General features: G+C 40.0%; 2 protein-coding genes across 2 annotated transcripts in view; one reads left to right on the forward strand and one right to left on the reverse strand.

Moving 5' to 3' along the window:
• Window positions 1-11,460, reverse strand: part of col4a6 (collagen, type IV, alpha 6) — a 93,198-nt gene extending 81,738 nt beyond the window's left edge. The window contains exons 1-3 of the mRNA XM_076289128.1: window positions 11,415-11,460; window positions 11,113-11,252; window positions 10,901-10,946 (exon numbers count right to left, since the gene is read on the reverse strand). Coding sequence (XP_076145243.1) covers window positions 10,901-10,946; window positions 11,113-11,123 — 57 coding nt within the window. The 5' untranslated portion in view covers window positions 11,124-11,252; window positions 11,415-11,460. The remainder of the gene's footprint in view (window positions 1-10,900; window positions 10,947-11,112; window positions 11,253-11,414) is intronic.
• A 1,021-nt stretch (window positions 11,461-12,481) lies between these two features.
• Window positions 12,482-19,987, forward strand: part of col4a5 (collagen, type IV, alpha 5 (Alport syndrome)) — a 50,064-nt gene continuing 42,558 nt past the window's right edge. The window contains exon 1 of the mRNA XM_076289129.1: window positions 12,482-12,741. Coding sequence (XP_076145244.1) covers window positions 12,658-12,741 — 84 coding nt within the window. The 5' untranslated portion in view covers window positions 12,482-12,657. The remainder of the gene's footprint in view (window positions 12,742-19,987) is intronic.

The raw sequence follows: 19,987 nt of genomic DNA on the forward strand, positions 1-19,987 counted from the left end.
CCACTGAGAGGGAAAGTGAACAACACCTTTCATTTAGCATTCCAATAGGAATGTGCCAAGAGCCATGTTCTGCAGTCCCGCATACCTCTAGGATTCCTTCAGTAACATTTAATCACCCTCACGTAATGCATTATGTATGGAAAAGCCCCACTGACACACTGGAAATGCAAATATGTATGCAAAAAATAAGATTAATTCTATGTTGAGACCATTACCAAGAAAAGTGCAATTAACGGAGAACATATGCAGATGAATGGGGAAAAAAAAAAAAAACTGCTACAGTTGAATTTTGGAGCTTGGGATCTCACAATCTGTGCAAGGTTACAAAAAAGAACGATTGATATGGACTGCAAATGTAGGTAGCCAATGACTAAAATGTTTACATTTGTCCATACTATTATGAAAATGAAATGTGAGTAATTGAATTGAGACAACTGAGCACTAAATGAAATTTAGCCACCATACCAGCGGTGCTTTTCCTTTTACAACATAATAGTTTATCAGATAGGTGATTCACAGCCAGCTGTGGCTTTCAACATTGTCTGATGATTCAGTAGATAATTACAGCATTATTCGTGGATTCAAAATTGGGCTTCCATTAAATATTTCACCAAGTACAATATCAAGATGTCTCATCAACATCAAAGGCAGGATGCTTCCACCCCATGTTTAATGTCTGCACATGTCCAACAGTCTTGGACTGATTTAAATTCCAAGTGAAACATTCAAAAATTACCACAATAAAATGCCTTTATTGTTCTTGCAGTTTGGAAATTTGGCATTGTAATTCACTCACACATTATGTTTAATGCTTCTGATTTTAAAGCTATTGATGACGGCCATGTTGGCTGATCTGCTCAAATATGAACTAGTCTATAAATAAAAGCTTTTTTAAGTTGAAGAAGAGTGACTTGGATCTATCTTTTTTGCATCATTACTGTTAACTTTGCACCTTTTTACAAAATGGCCAATTAACGCAACTAACTACTCAAAGCAACCGAAGACATATAGTTTCTTCAGATGAAGACAAAAAATGGAGAGAAGGATATTTCTAGCAACACTGAAAATGGAAATAACAGTCATTCCTTTTACACAGTTTTGCCGCCGCACTCCTTGGCTATGGCCTGTAGGAACAAGTGGGTGCTTGATGTGACATTGACATAATGATTGTAATTATCATGGATGTGATGGAAACACATCCAGACGATAAGCCAAGCACATGTGCCCCACCTCTATCTCTGCCCAGAGTTCACACCCAAACAAAGCCACCTGGAAACCTTGAGTATTGCCTAAAACAAAGCTGAGGTAAGCCAATGAGGTAAGCCAATGAGGTAAGCCAGTGGCATATCACAGACCTGACCTGATTTACTGCAGAGATACTGTGGAACACCAGTCAAGACAATATGACCTAGCGTACCAATAGACTGAAAGACAAGAATTGGAATCTAACACATGATGCAACAACAAAACACAACAAATAGGAATGTAGAGGAAAGAAATTAAGAGAATCTGATGTATGAGCTATAGCTTGGGAGGCACGGGGGGCAGCCGTGGCCTACTGGTTAGCGCTTCGGACTTATAACCGGAGGGTTGCCGGTTCTAACCCCGACCAGTAGGAATGGCTCAAGTGCCCTTGAGCAAGGCACCTAACCCCCTTACTGCTCCCCGAGCGCCGCTGTAGCAGGAGTGTCTTTCACCCATTCACGGATTGGGATAAATGCAGAGACCAATTTTCCCTCCCTTTTTCATCAAAAGAGTATATATACTATATACTTATACTCCATGGTTATCAATAGTAATCAGTGGTAGGAGGGAATAAATAATAGTTTTGGCAGTAAAGTAACACTGTGATTGTGAGGAAAAGGCATGTTAGGAAGATTTTACTGAGCTGGTGGTGGCGTTTTTGCATTAGCTTGCTAGCGTTAGTTCAAACATCCCATAATGCTGCTTTAAACCAATCAATACTACACTGTAAAGGTGAAGCATTCCGATAATGAACCTGCAGGTGTTTTGCCCCTAAGCTAACATATAACAAACTACCAGGAGCCATGCTCTGAAATCCTGTCAACCGTTAGGATTCTTTCAGTGACATCTTATCATTCGCATGGGCTATAGCCTCATTTATCATGGCAAAGCCCCTCTGACACAGTAAGGTAGACTGGACATATGCAAACATATGGGTTTTGCACATACACGCTCATGGAAAAACACACACACACCTGAAGGCACACTTATATACACATGTTGCCACACGAGTGTAGACTTGCAATTCAATCTTTATAGCTGACATTTTGTTTCTTGTTTTTTTATGTAGAAAAAAAAAGACAAGCACTGAGGCCACTAGGTTGGCGAATGGGCCACTCTACAGTATGAAATACAGGTACGTTATTGAGCTGTAAGCAGAAGTAACGGTCAACCAATGGAATTTAACTCCCTCAACTTTATATGTTGTTGGGTCTACCTATGTTCTCTTCATTAACGCCAGATAACATTCTGAAAAGGCACTAAGAGGTTGTCTAATACTCAGTATACTGTTTGATTCATCAATAAAATGGTTGAACACCAGTCAACATGATATTTGATAATGTATCAAAGTGGAAAGCCATGAGATGACGTAACCATAATAAAATGGAAGAACGGAAAAAACATGGTCAGAGGTGTGAGGTAAGCGCGGAAAACCAGAGAGGTTATCAATGATAGGGCGTGAGAGAAAGTGGAATAGAACATTATGTCCAATATTCCAATATATGGTTTAATGTTCTGCATTATGTCCAATATTCCAATATGTGGTTTAATGTTCTGCATTTCTCATTAGTAGGTCACTTTGATGCTAAAAGTATGATCCTATGTAATGACTGTATGATATCTGTACTGTCCCTGTGTATATCTCTGTGTGACTGTGTTTAGAGATAAGCAGGAATATTATGACTTTGCAGTGTTTCACTGTTCTGCATGGCTGCGTCAGTAGCTATCTGCTCCGGATTGCCAGGCTGCCACTAATCAGGGTCTGATTCAGTGTAGTCCACGTGAGATGGGATGACCAACGCCATCTCCCGTCAGCCTGGAAGGATACTTAAGGGAGCAGCTGATGGATCTTTAGGTGAAGTCATGCTGTCTCTCCCTTGATGCGCATCATTGTAAATAAACTCTGTTCCTGATTTTTCATACTATTGGTCTGACTGGGTCTCTATTAAATCTGTGGTATCAAAATTACCATCAGGCGGCACACATAAACACAATGAGGTAAGGAAGAAAGATGACTTCGGCCGTCGAAGTGAAAATCATTCTATCTGTGTCATAAATATTTCCAGTGTTATTTATATGTGTGTGTGTGTGTGTGTGTGTGTGTGTGTGTGTGTGTTTGTGTGTGTGTGTGTATACAGTGTATAAAGGTGTTATTTCTGCCGGGCATTCCTGTCCATGACCTAGGCTTATAACTAATTCTTATCTATACAGCTAACACAAGAAAAGTAAGAGCCATTCACACAAATGTATGTCAAGGTAAAATTTAAGGTTTTACTGCTAAATTTATACTTGACAGCATGTCAAGGGCAAAACTGGGACTAAACACTAATCCTGTTGAGAGGTAAAAGTGCTAACAGCTTGATGGGCAGCTTGAGGTGATATGAAGAGCCAGAAAGACTAGGCACGCCATAACAGACATGAAGAAGGCTCTGTTGCGCAGTAGGCCCTATCCAAGGGTCTGGGGGGGGGGGGGCACTTCACTTTGCCTCAAGCGAGACCCTCTGAAAGCCCTTGTGTGTTTCTTTCTCCAACTCGCCCAGCTCGCACCTTTTCCCTCTCTCCTCAGTCTCTTGTCTTCACTTATTTCCCTTCAGGTGTCCTCCTTTCCCTATGATCACATTTTTTTTCTCTCCTTTCTTCAACTTTAACCTCTCTCCTCCTTTTCTTCTCCTTCTGACTTAGCCACCATTGGCCTCACTTTCCCCCATCTCCTTCAGTGAAGACAAAGTGTGATAAACAAACCCACAAAGGGAAAAGAATGTTAAGCCTCTGTCTCCTATTCATTCTTGCAGTCCTTTTGTATCGGCCCATGACCTGAGGTTTACCTCTGCCATGCAGACTTCTCAAAACCGTCCTGGGTGTATGACAGCAAGCATTCCAGGCTAGCATAGCACAATAAGTGTGTTCTAAGAGTTCTACTGTTACAGAAAATCATGTTTACTGCCAAACATGCCTCAGACAAAAACACACCAACTCATGTTTGCCGTCTGTCAAATGTACTCTGACAACAACTAAAAACAGACAGTGTACCTGAGACAGTCAAATAAAATGCCCAATACCCACACACACGCTGGAGATTTGAAATCCTTCTTTAACAACACTGGTCAAGTCATTCAAATCATCTAGGTTCTGGTCTGATTAGATATGTAACATGCACCCATAGAATGGTCAGTTCCAGTGCTCAGACAGTATGGTGACACAGAGAGGAGTGGGACTGACTGAGGCTACATCCTCTCTATTCCGTTTTCGTTTTAAAATGTTTGCTTTTGAAATTCACTTTTCGTCCACATTCACATTTGTAATTCCCTAATCTTGTCCGCAGAGGACACCTATAGACATGGGGGACACTTGAAACATGAACATTTTGCACAGATCACATGACCATTTGCACAGATCACATGACCATTCATGCAATTATCAGCATTGCAAAATGCAGAATTTAACTGCATCACAGAAGCTACCAAAGACAGCAAGGCTAGTAAAGTTTGTATTTTGGTCTTCATATTGCATTCATTGCTGTCAGGCTAGTAGTGGAAGTCAAAGTGATTCCTAGAGAGTCAAGAAACATCAGACTGCCAACGTCCAATCAGGAAGGAAACATGGGAAAACCCAGAGCCATAAGCCAGAGTTTTCAACTGAATACGGGGCTGACAGCATTTTCAAATGTTTCAAACATTTTCAGAAAACAGAATAGTCTCCAACAATTAGCTAAGTGTGCTTTAAATAAGAGTAATTTAAACAGAGTGCAGACAGTATGATGAATATGATGATCTTAGGAAGAATGATCTGAACACTTGATCTGAGGAAGAATGATCTGATGATCTTAGGAAGAATGATCTGATGATCTTAGGAAGAATGATCTGATGATCTGAGGAAGGATGGTCCAGTGACTGGTCGAAGCCAGAGAGCTCATTGAAAACTTTAAATGCTCATTGAAAACCCCAATGTTCCAGTATCTTCAGGTTAAGCAAGACTGCTTACTGACATGTTTCTGTGCACCCACAAAAACTGAAATCATTTGTGGATGTGATGCCTGTCAGGACAAGGTCCATGCCGTGGTAGGAGGACGAGCAGCTTCTTCAGTGCTACTGTTCCAGAACTCTGATCAGACATGTCTGATGTTTACCTTTTAATAATTTCGTCCTTTGTCTGCTTTTTCTCCCCTCAAGCATCAATCCAGTTGGCACTGTTTCATAGTAGGAATCAAAAAACGCCTTTCGCACAATACGTTTAACGTTTAAGCATGTCTGATGTCCCGGGAGACTGGAAATCCACAAGGTGCGCTGTGGGTGTTTGCTCCACTTAAGACTGGAGTGTTCTGGCACGTTGAATGCTGATTCAAGACTGAAATCAGACTTTTGGTCAGGTTTAGAATGAAATGGTGATAAGGGCCGATAAGTGTGCATGCATGGAGACACAAACAGAGCGAAAGAAAAAACAAACAAATGCCACCACACACAGACTGTCTCACAGCATGAGGTTCAGACTTGTAAGAAGAAGAAAAGTTGTGAGTTCTTATTCCAGAATAAAAATAAGACAGAAAGGGATAATACATCCTCTTGGTTTACAACTTCAAGGTGAGATGATGAGGGTAAGTTAATTAATTCAAATTCTAAAGGACTCCACCCACCCGCTAGTAACTGCCTGTTCAGTTTACTGAAACCAGGCAAGCAGTTCTGTAATTTGATGGCCAAAACTGAGAGTCTAAGGAAGAGTTATTTCCCAGGACATTAGACTCCTCAACCATACATGCCTGCCACTTAAATGAAAACTCAGGACTTAATTGATGTGGTTGTTCCAACTGTTGTCCTTTGATCAGTGTTGGGCAAGTTACTGAAAATTAGTAATTAGTTACAGTTACTAGTTACTTCTTTCAAAAGTAATTCAATTACGTTACCAATTACTGTATATCAAAAGTAATTAGTTACTAGAGAAAGTAACTTTTGAGTTACTTTTAAGTCTGCTTTTAAAATGTCAATATGAACAGTACTGAACAGTCACACACACAATAAACCTAATTTTTGGACCTATTTATTGTAGTTTCAACGGCCCTTCAAATCAATAGCCTTGTGTATGAGTTCTTAAACTTTTTCCGACCACAAAACATTCTACAATGCATGGCCTCCCTGACCTTGTTTTGCGCCACCCTCACCATCTAGGTAGTTTGATAGATATGTACAGTACACTGCCTACTGCTTGCCTTCTACTAGTATGCATGGTGGTGCACTGACACTGAATTCTGCAATATAGTAATAAGTTATTATTATCATTATTATTGCAATCCTTCTGTAGGCTACATGGAATTTGTTCAATGGGATGTAATGTGAAACAATGTTAAATGGCCTATTTTCAAAGCAGTTATTGTCTGCTCACACACACATTACCTTAGGTTATCGTCATCCTGCTTTGAACACAGTTGTATTATATAGCATTTTAAGCACCACCAGTTTGGGAAAAGCCTTCGCTGCACAAGTGCTGACCTACCGAAATAAGTTTTAATGCATCCGAGAGTTTGGGATTGTCGCGCACTATGCAGAAGGTTACTCTTCATCTGATAAGGTGTTCCAGAGAGAAGTTGCATGTTCCGTCGCAGACAAATGAATCCATAACACCATGGACGTCAATTCCGATGTAAACATAGCCTACTGTGCAAATAACTCAAGTCACTGTTATGTACGGTAGGCTATTTGGAGGTTTCTTTATCTGGTAAGTGAAATCTGCATTTTCCTCTCGAGTTAAACGTGTGCTTGCTTGTGCCAAGGCTATATATAGGCTACCGTAGCCTATGTGTGTTGTGGCGTGGCTATGTTGTAAGAATGAGAAATTGATATAACCAGGCTTTTGCGCAATAGGCGAAAAAGAGCGGAGATAAACAACAATGCGCTTTTACTGTAGTGGAGCTTACGAGATGGAAACGAAAGGGAAAAGGCTTTTAAGATGCCCATTTAAATTGTAGCGTAATGCACTCTTGTGTGTTTTAGCATAAATCCGAAATAAGGAGGAATGTGAGGAGGCTCCTATTAACTGTAGCCTAAAGAATGCATCTGCAATCTAAACATGAAACACAATCGCTGGAAACACAGCTAAGGTCGGGAGACAAAGCAGCAAATGTGCATCTTGTCTGCAGTCGTTCATTCAAGATCAACAGAGTAACGCAAGTAACGAACTCTTTGAAATTTCAGTAATTGTAATTGCGTTACTGGATTTACAAAAATACTTCGTTACATGCTCGTTACCACTAAAAGTAGTGGAATTACAGTAACGCGTTACTTTGTAACGCATTACTCCCAACACTGCCTTTGATATCAGTAGAAGCATATCTACACTGCCCCATTTTAATATATAAACTATACTTATTCAGCTTATTTTATTATTTAATTCAATCATTATGAATGACTATTATTATTCTTTTATCGGTTTTATTTCACTACTAGTTGTATACTGTTATGACAATTTTTTGCTAATTTTCTGGACAAATTCCACCAAACCATTAACAAACACATGATAAATCCTTTCCAACCTACAACCTTTCTAGCTGGGACTACTTTCAGTGGAAGTCTCCTGCCTGCCTCCACAGAGAGAGGCGTATGGCAGGCTCTTATTTGATTCCACTGCCTGGAGCTATGCAGATTCAGGCAGGGAAGGGAGGACCACAAATCAAACAGCCATTAGTTGCCTCACTTTAACTGAAGGAATGTTCCAGAAAGTGACACCTGCAGCAAGGTAAAACTCCCAACATGTTCTGCCAAGCAGTGAAGGAAGGAATGCCAGAGGAGCATGAATGGGGGAGCAGTATTTCAGAGATAAGACGATTGAAATGCGAACAATACAATGAAAAAAAAAAACTTCCCCTCTAGGGGTCACTTATGGGCGCTGAGATGAACTAGTGTCTAATGAGCCACAGAGAGGCCCATGCCTGAAACACCTGACCTGACAGCCCATCTGGTCTCACTGATAAATGATGCACTGCTCTGATATGGGCTAACATCCTGTTCTCTGTTGCACTTGAATCACATATATCACATGCAAACACGCCCATATTCGTAGAGAGAGAGAGAGACAGAGAGAGAGAGAGAGAGGTAAGAGTTTTATCACCTGTGATTCATAACAAGCAAACAATCAGTGCTCTTTGGCTGTTAGTTTAGGTGGGTGGTTCAAATAGTTGAAATGCAAAGCTGTCACATATTGTACGTCGTACAAACATGCCGGAATTATCTGGAATATATTAATCGATCTGAAAACAGCACATGCGCTTAAAGCTGTTATTAAGGGGCACATGCTTTTCAGTGTCACTTTTCAAGTTGATAAAATGAAGTGTTATCTTAAGACAAAATAAAATAATTAATTTCTCCTTGATATGGTTTAGTGCTGCATATCACAATAGGTCTGTCAACTGGAAACCGTTCGAAACAGAGCACACTGTGATGACATAAAACTGGCCTGTTACTCACCCACTTGTTACTCATGTCTATATGTTATATGTTATATGTCCAGTGTTTCCTGTACATTGACATATTTGTGGCGGCCCACCACAATATCAACACTGACCACCACACAATGATAACATAAGAAAACATTAACAATTGTTGTTGGCATCATAACCACGCTGCACAGATTTGTTCAACCCCACCCCCCCCCCACCCCCGGCCCCCATGTTCCCAATTCTGTGAGAAACACTGATCTATATATTCATATTTGTGTATATCATCTTGCAACATTATCCATGTTAACAAACAGAATTAGCATCCTAATTAGCATCCTCTCAGTCACCCACATTGGGCTCATTTAAGACAGCATGCAGACTTAGAACAGATTCTATGGATTCTATACAAATCTCACAAAGTGATATTTCTACGACCAGTCATAATCCAGTCAAATTTTTACAGGTAGTCATTGTGTGACATACTACAGAAAGTTACTGTGTAACATACTGTAAAACTACATTGTAAATAAAAGTGTGTGCTTAAATCTACTGTACGATGACAATATGACAATATATTTACACTGTAGCTTTAAAATATGGTGCAGGTTTTTTTTCTTCCTTTCAGTGCGCTATATAGACATGGAGAAAAAATCTTCATGTTCCACTTGGTATCTGAAGGCATCAAAACTTGTGCTGCTGCACCTAACTCAATTACAGAAGTTGCTCCCTCATCTGTTTCAAATTGTTATTACAAAAGTAGGTCTGACTCTACTATTGTGAGAAACTATCACACCAACACCAAGTTAACACATTATTCAGTACAATGCTTAGGTCTGTTCTTACATATTTGCCTGTCGTCTCTAATGGTTTCCTAGACATGGTTCCTATCAGATTCCCACATATCACTAAGGTGCCAAGAGTTTGAAGTGGATGTTTCCATAATGTCTCCCTAACAAAAATAAAAATTGTTAATCAGATCTCTAACAGGATCCCATGGTGAATATCCGATGATTTTTTCTCTTTTTACCTTCCTTATCTGTAGATGACCTTGAAGATAACCATAACTCCACTGCAAATGTAGCCATTTCAAGAAATACAGTTCTTTGTGGCAGTTATGCCAAGGCCAAATGTTTTATTTTCCTCTTGCTAACTTGAAGTAGCCCACAAGATTTATGTTTGCATGAACCTAAAGTATGTTCCAATAGCAGAATATCTGAAGATTATGAAAAGTCCTGAATAATAACCCAAATAATAACACGTAATTTAAGGTACAATGACCATTGCTACAATGGATATATTAGCAGTGTCAAAACTAAGCTAAGTCCAAACTCATCATTGCATGCAAAATTTGATCAGATGACCAATGCACCAAAACTCTTTTGGTGCATGAGAGTCCACTCCCCCCACCACACACATACACATAGGCGCACATGCATAAGCAGGCACGCACTCACGCGCGCGCGCACACACACACACACAAACACAACTCTCTGTGCATGTACATGTATCCATGCATCTTCTATGTAAATCATGTGATCAAGTGATATAATTTGTGATGTAATTCAACCAATAATAAACAAAAATATTTCTACTAACAACAAACCAAATATTTAGGCATTATTCCCAAAAAGTGTCTTCATTTAGGGGTGCACTTTTAGGCTATTAATTTTTCACAATGGGTGAGGTCTCTAAAATAAGCATTGGCATTAAAAACTAAAACTAATTAGACTAGCCTACATAACTCTATTGTTATTGTCACATTTTAGTGCTAATACATTCAAACAAATAGCCTAAACTAGTCTTCAAAAGCATGCAAAATACTACATGGTTGGTCTAAGCACACACAAATGAATGAATAATCTTCTAATAATCTTCACTGTTCTGATTGCAGCTCTTGTTAACACAGTCCAGTAAGTCTATTGAGCTATGGCTAGTACCTGTGCATTTTAACTGGTAAAAAAAGACGAGCTGAGTTTCACTGAAACGTTCCACTACCTAGCATGTGCAATGTTTTTGACTTGTATGAATTAAAAATCATGTCAACTCCCGGACGCATACCAGTGAACCTTTCGCGAAATGTCAGTAGGCCTATTACACAATAAAACATGAACTACCGAGTTTTAACTTCATTGCAAGGTTTAAAACGGTAAAGCAGACCAAAAGAGCGCATCCCGCCACGCGATTTCAGAGTTCGTAGGCTACAGTTTATAGAAGATACCATATCACACTTACCCCTTGTATTGACTTCACTGCCAAGATTAGATTGAGCACGCAAATCCTGAAAATGAAATAAACAGCCCGTCAATGTCCACTTCTTTCTCAAGTAGGCTACCAAAAATACATTCACGGCGTAGCCTAAGCCACACTACGAGCAAGATATTATTGCAAAGCATTAGAAGCCCACAATATTTAACAAGACACATATAAGGACTTTTGAAACCTACCAGAGCTTCATTTTCCACGACGTTGATGGAAACACAGGTAGATTGATCTGCTACGCTTCCCCGTGTTCAGGATAGGACTCTGCAAAGTATCTCAACCGTACTCATTGAAGAATTCAAAAAGCGCTTCATCCACTTCGGCACTAACGTAAAACAAGGACATATAAGACATGGAAGGTGGAAAAAACACAGTTTACAAAAGATAAGATTATCAGTGCAATTATTGAATGTTATCTTTCTGTCGCCCAAAATCAATTATTGATGGGCGAATTTACGCCAAATGAACAAGAAAGAGTTGAACTCACGAAACTTCAGTGGAGAAATCTTTCTCCCCCTGTCCGACTCAATTCCACGCACCGCAACAAGTTTGCAGTGCTTGAGAGGACAAGGGGCGGGACTATTGTATGTCAATCACACACGTCTGATTCCTCCACAACAAAAAGCTAGACCAGGCAGGACTTCAGCTACATAAATCGCGACTCGTTACTTTTTCAGTTGTCTCCTACATGGGCTCCCACATATTATTACACATTCTAAATCCTTTTTTTTTTATTAGCTGGGCATAAGCCTCGACTATTGGCTTCATTGTGTCTGTATTAGGTCACGGCTAAAACTCTTTGTGTTATTGTAGACTTAATAGCCAATAGCCTACATATTTACAGACACAATAATAATAATAATAATAATAATAGGCCTAATAATAATAATAATTTTGATGATGATGATGGTGCAACAGTCAGTTGGCAATTTCCCTTGGCTTTCCTATCAATAGCATTGGCCAAGCTTTATGCATTAGGTTTTTAAGGTGTAGCAACGTAAACGTAACGTCTTGATAGGTCTAAGCTGGCATAATTGGAACATATTTTAGATAAGACGTTGACTAGTTTTCCATTTTAGTTAGGTTGAGCTGAAATTGCAACACTGGGGAAAGCCCAGCCTATAAATAATGGTCTCTCTCTATATTAGTGCTCATATATCTATTTATGCCTTTCAAGGTTGATTAAATATAAGTAGGCTGGGTATAAGTGAAGAGTTTCACCTGCCGACTGCAAACAGCGCTGATGGGCCCACTGTTCATGAAGGCTATCTTGATTAAAAATGTTCAACAGCAACAGTAAACTATTATACTTAATCCAAATGTCCAACCTTATAATAAATGCAATGAAATGTCAGTACCCTACATACACTCTTAATCCAAATGTCCAACCTTATAATAAATGCAATGAAATGTCAGTACCCTACATACGCTAGTGAGATTAAATCAAACTACGTTCGAAAGAATGCACGAGGCAGTTCACTTGTGGGACTATCCCACCCAGAGGCGGATGAATACAAAGTAGTTCAGGCAGCAGGTTAAATCGAGACAGAAAAAGTTAGTTAAGGTTGCAGAAGTGAGCGGTCCCAGCGTTGGACAGCTTGGAGAATCCGTCTATAGACTGCATTTAGAAAATTTTCAATTCATTCTTAAGGTCAAGAAGAATATGACAAGTTATACATGTGCTCATAGTTACACTTATCAGTGTTAAGCAGGCGGATTCTTCAGTGAAAATGAGAAGAAGCTTTAAGAATCTCCAAATCCTCGCTGTAGGTCTGCTGTTCATTTGCTTGTGGGTTCAGGAATCAGAATCAGCGGTGAGTACAAAAACATATATGCACATGTTTTATGCCGATTAATCTTTTACTGTCTGGTCGACAAGCTTTTCTGCTAGCAAGTGAGGAGCCATTCTTCACGTTTGTTTCGGGAAATAAGGGAGGCTATGCGGTTTTTGTAGGACTCCAACTTTGTCTGCAGGTTGTTCAGTGAACGAATGCCTGGAATTATTTGTTTGCACTTGTTTAAGAGTTTCCTAAAGTAAGTTAACTATGTGCATGTTTAACACTTTAGGCTTATGAATTATAATCTAAAAACAAAATACATTATTGATCCATGTGTTTGCGAGTAGCCTATGCGCGCTTCTTGGTCAAACTTTGGTTGTGAAGGCACAAGCCCTGCGCGCATCACATTTTTTCAAAGTCTGAACTATATGGGACGACTTGTAGTAACATGTCGACTGTCCTCTTTTAAAAGATTTGTTGCAGACATTTGTTACAAAGTATTAGTGACATTTTCTAATGTTTTGGCACCACATAATGGATAATGAACTGAATACTAATGCCTATCACATCTTTAGAATGGAACCACATATCAACTATTTCCCATCCTATCAGTTCGCCCCGTTAAGATCTTTTTGTTGATAATCCACAGAGTGTGTAAATGTTTCATCTCAAATATTTCTCCCAGCAATCGCATTGACTACATCACTTAAAACCACCGGGAGCTGGCGGCAAAAGGGTCAGACCAACACGAGAAACATAAATAATGAATATATATATATATAAATAAAAAAACACGTGGACACAGGTGTAAAGTAAAAGATGGATACAGCATATAATGCAATTAGCCCATGTACATTATAGCCAATTACTGACGGATGTCCTTGATAGGCTTTTAATTGTCAAGTGCTTGCTAGTATGCTGATAATATGCTGATAGTTGCCTAAAATGAATGGCTTAACTGAATGTTATTGATAAGACACATGGTTAAATTCCTCAAGGATTTGTGTAAGCTGAACTCTGCCTACTCTAGATGGAACACTGATGCAAAATGTGTGGGATGAACATGGGCCCTTCCACACAATTCTATAGGGCATCAGTGACTGACCACATAAGGACGCATTGCTGGCAAACTTATCTCTCACATTCTCTCACACATGAATGGACATATACTTGTGTGGCAGCCCCTGCCTCCAAAAGTGAGAGTGTCACAAATGAAGAATGAGCTGAGTACCAGACAATCATATATGCCATATATTCATGACTACTCTGATATTAAAAAGCCATAACCCACAAATCACTTCTCTCCAGAGAGGTATAATGTGTCTATATTTCACAGAATTTGTCTCTTTAGTTGGGCATTTGTGACACTGTTGGAAATGTTGTTTTAGGTCTTTAGTGACTGGTTTGAGGCGTGTGATTTTTAATTCAGCTGTTCCATTCTCCTTTGTGTCCTATGGTTGACTTGACAGACCATTCAACGGAGAGGAGTCAGTAACTTGTGGGCATTCAGTATTTGGTGGACAGTTCAGCAGGAGAAGGAAATATAGAGAGAGAAAGAGACAGGAGACATGATTGGTCTCGTCCCTGCCGGGATTATCCTGCAGCGAATACATTCCCACCCGTATGGTGCCATGCCCCAGTCTATGTGAATGGTAGATCACTCATCTTTTGTCTTTTTGTCTTTTTGCATAGTTAAGTGAAGGTGTTATGGGTAACTCCTGATGAAGTTATGGGTAAGACAATAAACAGTATCAACATTCTGTACATGGACAGTTTCAACAGTTGTTTCTCTTAGTTTTTGTTAGTCTGTAAGAACACAAATACAAATCAACAATTCACAGAGAAAAGGGAAATGTACTCAGATCATCAGAGGTATTCCTAAAATACGTTTCCATTTGTGGGGCTTGAGGAGTTCAATTGCATTCTTGGTCTTTTTTCTCACCTTTATGTACTCTGTCTCACGCCCCTCTCAGTTGAGGCTCTGCGGGGCGTTGATAATTAAGCGCCATTAGAAACCTCAGCCGTGTTCTTTTAATATCTTAGCCTCGTCTCCCCTTCTATTCTGGAACTACATGGACTGTGTATGCTCTGAAAATGGCATATGATGGCGTCAAGGTCCAATGTGAGAAGCAACTCATTGTGGTTGAGTTGAATAGCTTAGAGTACTGTGCACTGGTAGCAGAATCACACATAATAGCTTATGCTTGTGATTGTATATGGATTTAGTATGCTTTGTCTACAGTCATTTGGTGACAACATCATTGTGGGCACTGCTCCTCTCCTTTTGAACATAATCAGGTTCTCCACTACTCAACTTGAAGACTGCCCCCAAGAATGGCTCCATCTAGTGGCACATATAAGTGATGTGAAAGAATGTTCGAGCGACTCAGAAAGGAAATGGTTTGGTTAGGGTGTTCTTTTATTTCAGCTATCTTAGTGCTTCTTCATATTGTGTATTATTTGCAATTTGTAGTTATTTGATGATGCATGTTTGTTTTTCCAGTAGACATCTTCTTGCCTTTTTATTTTGGAGCTGGTTGTTGATCAAATCTAGGGTTTGGTGACCAAGAAGGTCTAGCTGTAATACATACCATTATGATACCGTTTGAACTTTTCAGGCCCCTCTAAGACCCCATGTGGAATGTGTGTGTGTGTGTGTGTGTGTGTGTGTTTATACCATTTTGCATTTTCTAGATTTCTTAGCCATGCACACAGATTGGGCCTGATCCCAGAGTTCAACTGGGGCGTGGTGGTACCTGTCGCATCTGCCCCTATTCACCTTTGTCAGTCATGCCTCTCAGTCGGAGCAGAGCATCAAACATCTGTGAGCATAGCCATAACATGCTGGAAGAAACCTCCAGAGTGCGATGGGATGAGGTGGGGAGTTGGGGTGGGGTGTGTGTGTGTGTGTGTGTGTGTGGGGGGGGGGGGGGGGTGCTGCATCGGCCAAGCACCCGGCTGCAGTTTTCTCCTGCGGGGCACCACACATTCCAATGTTATCTCACCTGCCGGCGGTGAGGCATCACGTGCCTTTTCATGAGCAGCCGAGCGACAAGCATTTCTCAAAACAGCTCGCCCGAGCTCTCAGAGTTTTTGCCACGGGACACTTTTTTTTTCTGTTTTTCTTTGGATGGTCCCAGTTTAATAACACTCGCTGTCTTGTTGCCATAACATGCACGCAATGTTTCTGGGCATCTTGACATGGTTATTTCTATTTTTAAGCATATAGAGAATGACTAATTAGTGGAATGTGAAAGTCAGTTGCTTTATGAGGTCTTGTTTGTGTCCAACTGTATTGGCCCTGTAATGCACCCACTGACACGGGCATCAGAGATTTTATGAATGGCTTTTCCCCAGCTATTCATTGTAAGGCATCTGAATAGTTAGAAAATTGGGCCACCCACCCCTGCAAAAGCATTAATTATGATGGATTAGGGGACTAGAAGACTAGCAGTCTCTCTAGTGTCTTCAGAATCGAGATGACATGAATACTTTTCACCATTTCCTTTCAGTACTATTCAATCTTGAATTTTTCAGATTTTTAAGAATCCTGAATCATCATTTTGACCAGTAGACCAGTGTTTCCCAAACTTTTTTTCAGGTGACCCATTTTTTAAAAAATGACAGACCATCGCGACCCATTTCACTTCAGATCTAACATGCAACATGCATGCAACCACCATTATTTAATTTATTAGACAACATAAATTGTGCTGGCGACCCAAATAAAATCTCCTGCGACCCACCTGTGGGTCGCGACCCAGTCTTTGGGAAACACTGCAGTAGACCATTAGAGTTCAGCTAAATTGCGTTGAAAATAACAAACAAACAAACAAACAACCAAACAAATGGTAACAAATGTGTAACCATGGTGTTGTTACAAGTGCCTTTCTCTGTTGAGCTCCAAGAATAAGTTATTTAATGATTAAAATATCTGGATTAACTGGTTCTCGTTTGAGCACGCTGACACTAAAAGTGGGAATCAACGTTTGACATCAGTGTTACTTCACACTGTCGACAGTGGACTACTTTGCACGTATCACTACGCCGGCTTCCCATGCCATACTCCTGCCCCATGCCCGAGTTTTTAATTGGCCCTGAACAACCTTAACTATAGGTCTACTGCAGCATAAAAGTATAACGTTGGAAAAGAGATGGTCCAGTAGTTCTCTCAGACGTTATCTTTGAAGGAGCATAACATTAACCCTCCTACTCTCTCTGTTTATCTATTGGGCTTCCTTAGCGAAGCAGACCTTGTGGTTCACCTGTACACAGTTTACATTTGTGTGTTCGGTATCATCATCTTTCTGTCCTGCTGTAAACAAGACCTTTGCTGACCCCCTGACCACACACAGTGAACCCTGGAGAGCTGTGAATCTCTCTGAAAATACTAACCCATTGCTTCTGGGATGTTAGAATGTTTATGATAAACTAATAAAATATTTAGGGGCCTGGGACTGAAACATTATAAGAAGAGCCTCAACATGCCTGAACAAGGCACAGCCTTATACTCTAAGTCCAAAGCAGTGTTTCCCATACATTGACTTATTTGTGGCGGCCCACCACAATATCAACATTGACTACCACACAATGATTTTCCTGGTTGTATTAAATTGTGCTTGAATCTGGTTAGAATCATAACCGTGCTGCACTAATTTGTTAAAAACTTTTGCACTTGAGTTAATTCTGCATACCACCACAAATAGAATTCAATTCTGTGGGAAACACTGCAAAGCATTGAGAAAAATCTGAAGTCCAATGCATTGAGAGAGATCTGAAGTCCAATGCATTGAGAGAGATCTGAAGTCCAATGCATTGAGAGAGATCTGAAGTCCAATGCATTGAGAGAGATCTGAAGTCTAATGCATTGACAGAGATCTGAAGTCCAATGCATTGAGAGACATGAGGTGAAGTGGGGCTATCAGCCTGCCCAGGACTTCGTGTGGTGTTTGGGAAGTAAGGTGAGGCTAACAGAAAGTTGGAACCACTTAGCTTCGCACTAAGGTGTAAATGGGGTGTAAATGTAATTTATAATTAACACAGCCATTGTCTCGCTGTAATGGCAATCCTTTGTTTAGTCAGGTACAGTAATTGGCCATTCCCCAGCGTTTTTACCAATCCGCTCTTTACTGACTCTTTACTGAACCTCTCATCCCACCATCACTGAAGTAAAGTCTTTATGTGTCAGTTGGTGCATTTAGTGCTGGTCAAAACTAGTGCAATTGAAAACCAGGAAGATGATATATGAATACTATATCTGTTATAACTTATATATTACAAATGTTATACATCAGTATTGATTCTGTAATGTGCTGGAGGCTGTCAGTATTTTCATGATGCCTTTTTTTAAAGTTCAGAACAGATCTACAACAACAGCTGTATTCTCCTAAATATATTTTCATTGTTTAATGTTTGGCAACTTTTTTTCAAACAATTTACAATTGTAAATCTTCCCCTCAAACACAAATTCTGAAAATGGTCCAGTAGTGGAATAAGCGAAAAACACATGGGAACTTTAAATTTATCTTTTACAAATATGTCACTTTGAATTTGCTACATTTCTTGCATATCTGTGCATTGTGAAACTGGCGCAAAAAGTTTGGTTCAATCCAAAGTAACAAGAGAAGTAGGTCTAACCTAAGGTCTGCTCTTATCAACCTAGTGGAGTCAGAGGAATGTGATTGCATTGTGCCATCTTGAAGAGAGAGAGAGAGAGAGAGAGAGAGAAAGAGAGAAAGACAGACCCTCAAAGCAAAAAAGAGAGAAGGAAGGGGGGTTGTCTTTTGATCTTAGGGCAGACAAGAGTTATGGGTTATTACCTGCCCCCTCTCTTTCTCACACACATACACACACACACACACACACACACACACACACACACACACACACCACCTTCTTTGTAATGTGCATTGTCTAGGTCCAAGGCCCTGAGCCTTTTAGTGATGTTGGCTCTATCGAGTACCAGCATAGAGGTGAAGATGTCTGGAACAATAGTTTCAGTACAATTGCCCTTTATGTTTGGGGCAAGCGACCTGTGTAGGGAAGTGGATGCTCTGATCAGAAAGAAATTGGTCTTCTTACAAAAGTTTGAATCAGTGGCTCTTAGATCTCTTTGCGTTAAATGTATTTTAGCATTATACATCACTCAACATTACACCTAGATGTTCTTATTTTATTTGCTTTTGGAGCAGAAGGCTCATATTGATAACAATCACAGTTATCATAGTATATCTTAATTCACAGAGTAGAACTGTGGTTTCCATACAGTCCAAGTTTGGATGTCAATTGAGAGCAACATGACAGTAACCAGTGCACTATGCAGTACTAAGCTGCTATGCTGCTGTAGGAACAGTGCAGTAGGTAGTAGGTAATTAACAATGTATTTGATTGAGAAGTAGTAGTTTTGTTGTAATTTCCAGTAGTTGACAGTCTATAGTGGCCGTAATCTGCAAATCATGTCTAGATCTAGACTATTTCTTTCGTCTTCTTTTTCACGTGGAACTCCCGAGTGGAATGTTATACAGATGCTTATGCGGAGCACATCAGAAACCTACAGTGAGACAGATCCCAGTCCAGGTATCTCAGCCGAGCATTGTGACAGACAGAAAAGAAAACAAACCCAGACAGAATGATAGTGTACTGCTTCCTAGAGACATATGAGTTTGGTGCTCTCCCTTCTCTTCTCATCTCTCCTTCCTCTTTTTTCACGGTTGTCTATCCTTCGCCTTGGAAATTAAAAATTGGATAAACAATCAGGTATTAGCTAAAACAGCTGAAAGTACTTAGAGGTTTTGGGGTACTGTATTTTATTGAAACTACATCTACAGCTCTGGAAAACGTTAAGAGACCACTGCACATTTTTCTGATGCCATTACACGGTAACATTCGAATGAGTTGATGGTCATATTCAAAATTAAGAGACCACTGCCAATTTGAATATGACCGTCAACTCATTCAGTGTCACTCGGCAACCGTAGGATGACATCATTTTTTCCAGAGCTGTATATCCCCAGTGTTTAAGTAGTTATTGCTTTCACAATTTATTCCAGTTGTTCCAAAAGTTACCCTCAGGACACCCCCCCCCCTGTTGGCTATATTGTTCATCTGCATCCTTTAACATAACAGAGTAACAGAAAACAGCATGGGCAGACGCACCTGTCTGGAAACAGGGCATTTATTGTTTTGGATTCTTGATTTGGAGAAAAGCGGGAGAGAGAGAGAGTAAAAGATAGAGAGCTCGCGAGCGTGTGGGTGGGTTGAACACAGGGTGACCTTGATCTAG

This window comes from Alosa pseudoharengus, unplaced genomic scaffold (assembly GCF_046254945.1).
Source record: "Alosa pseudoharengus isolate Yale_2024_CS ecotype anadromous, Long Island Sound unplaced genomic scaffold, YU_APseudo_1.1 YU_APseudo_1.1_scf_17, whole genome shotgun sequence".
Lineage (NCBI taxonomy): Eukaryota > Metazoa > Chordata > Actinopteri > Clupeiformes > Clupeidae > Alosa > Alosa pseudoharengus.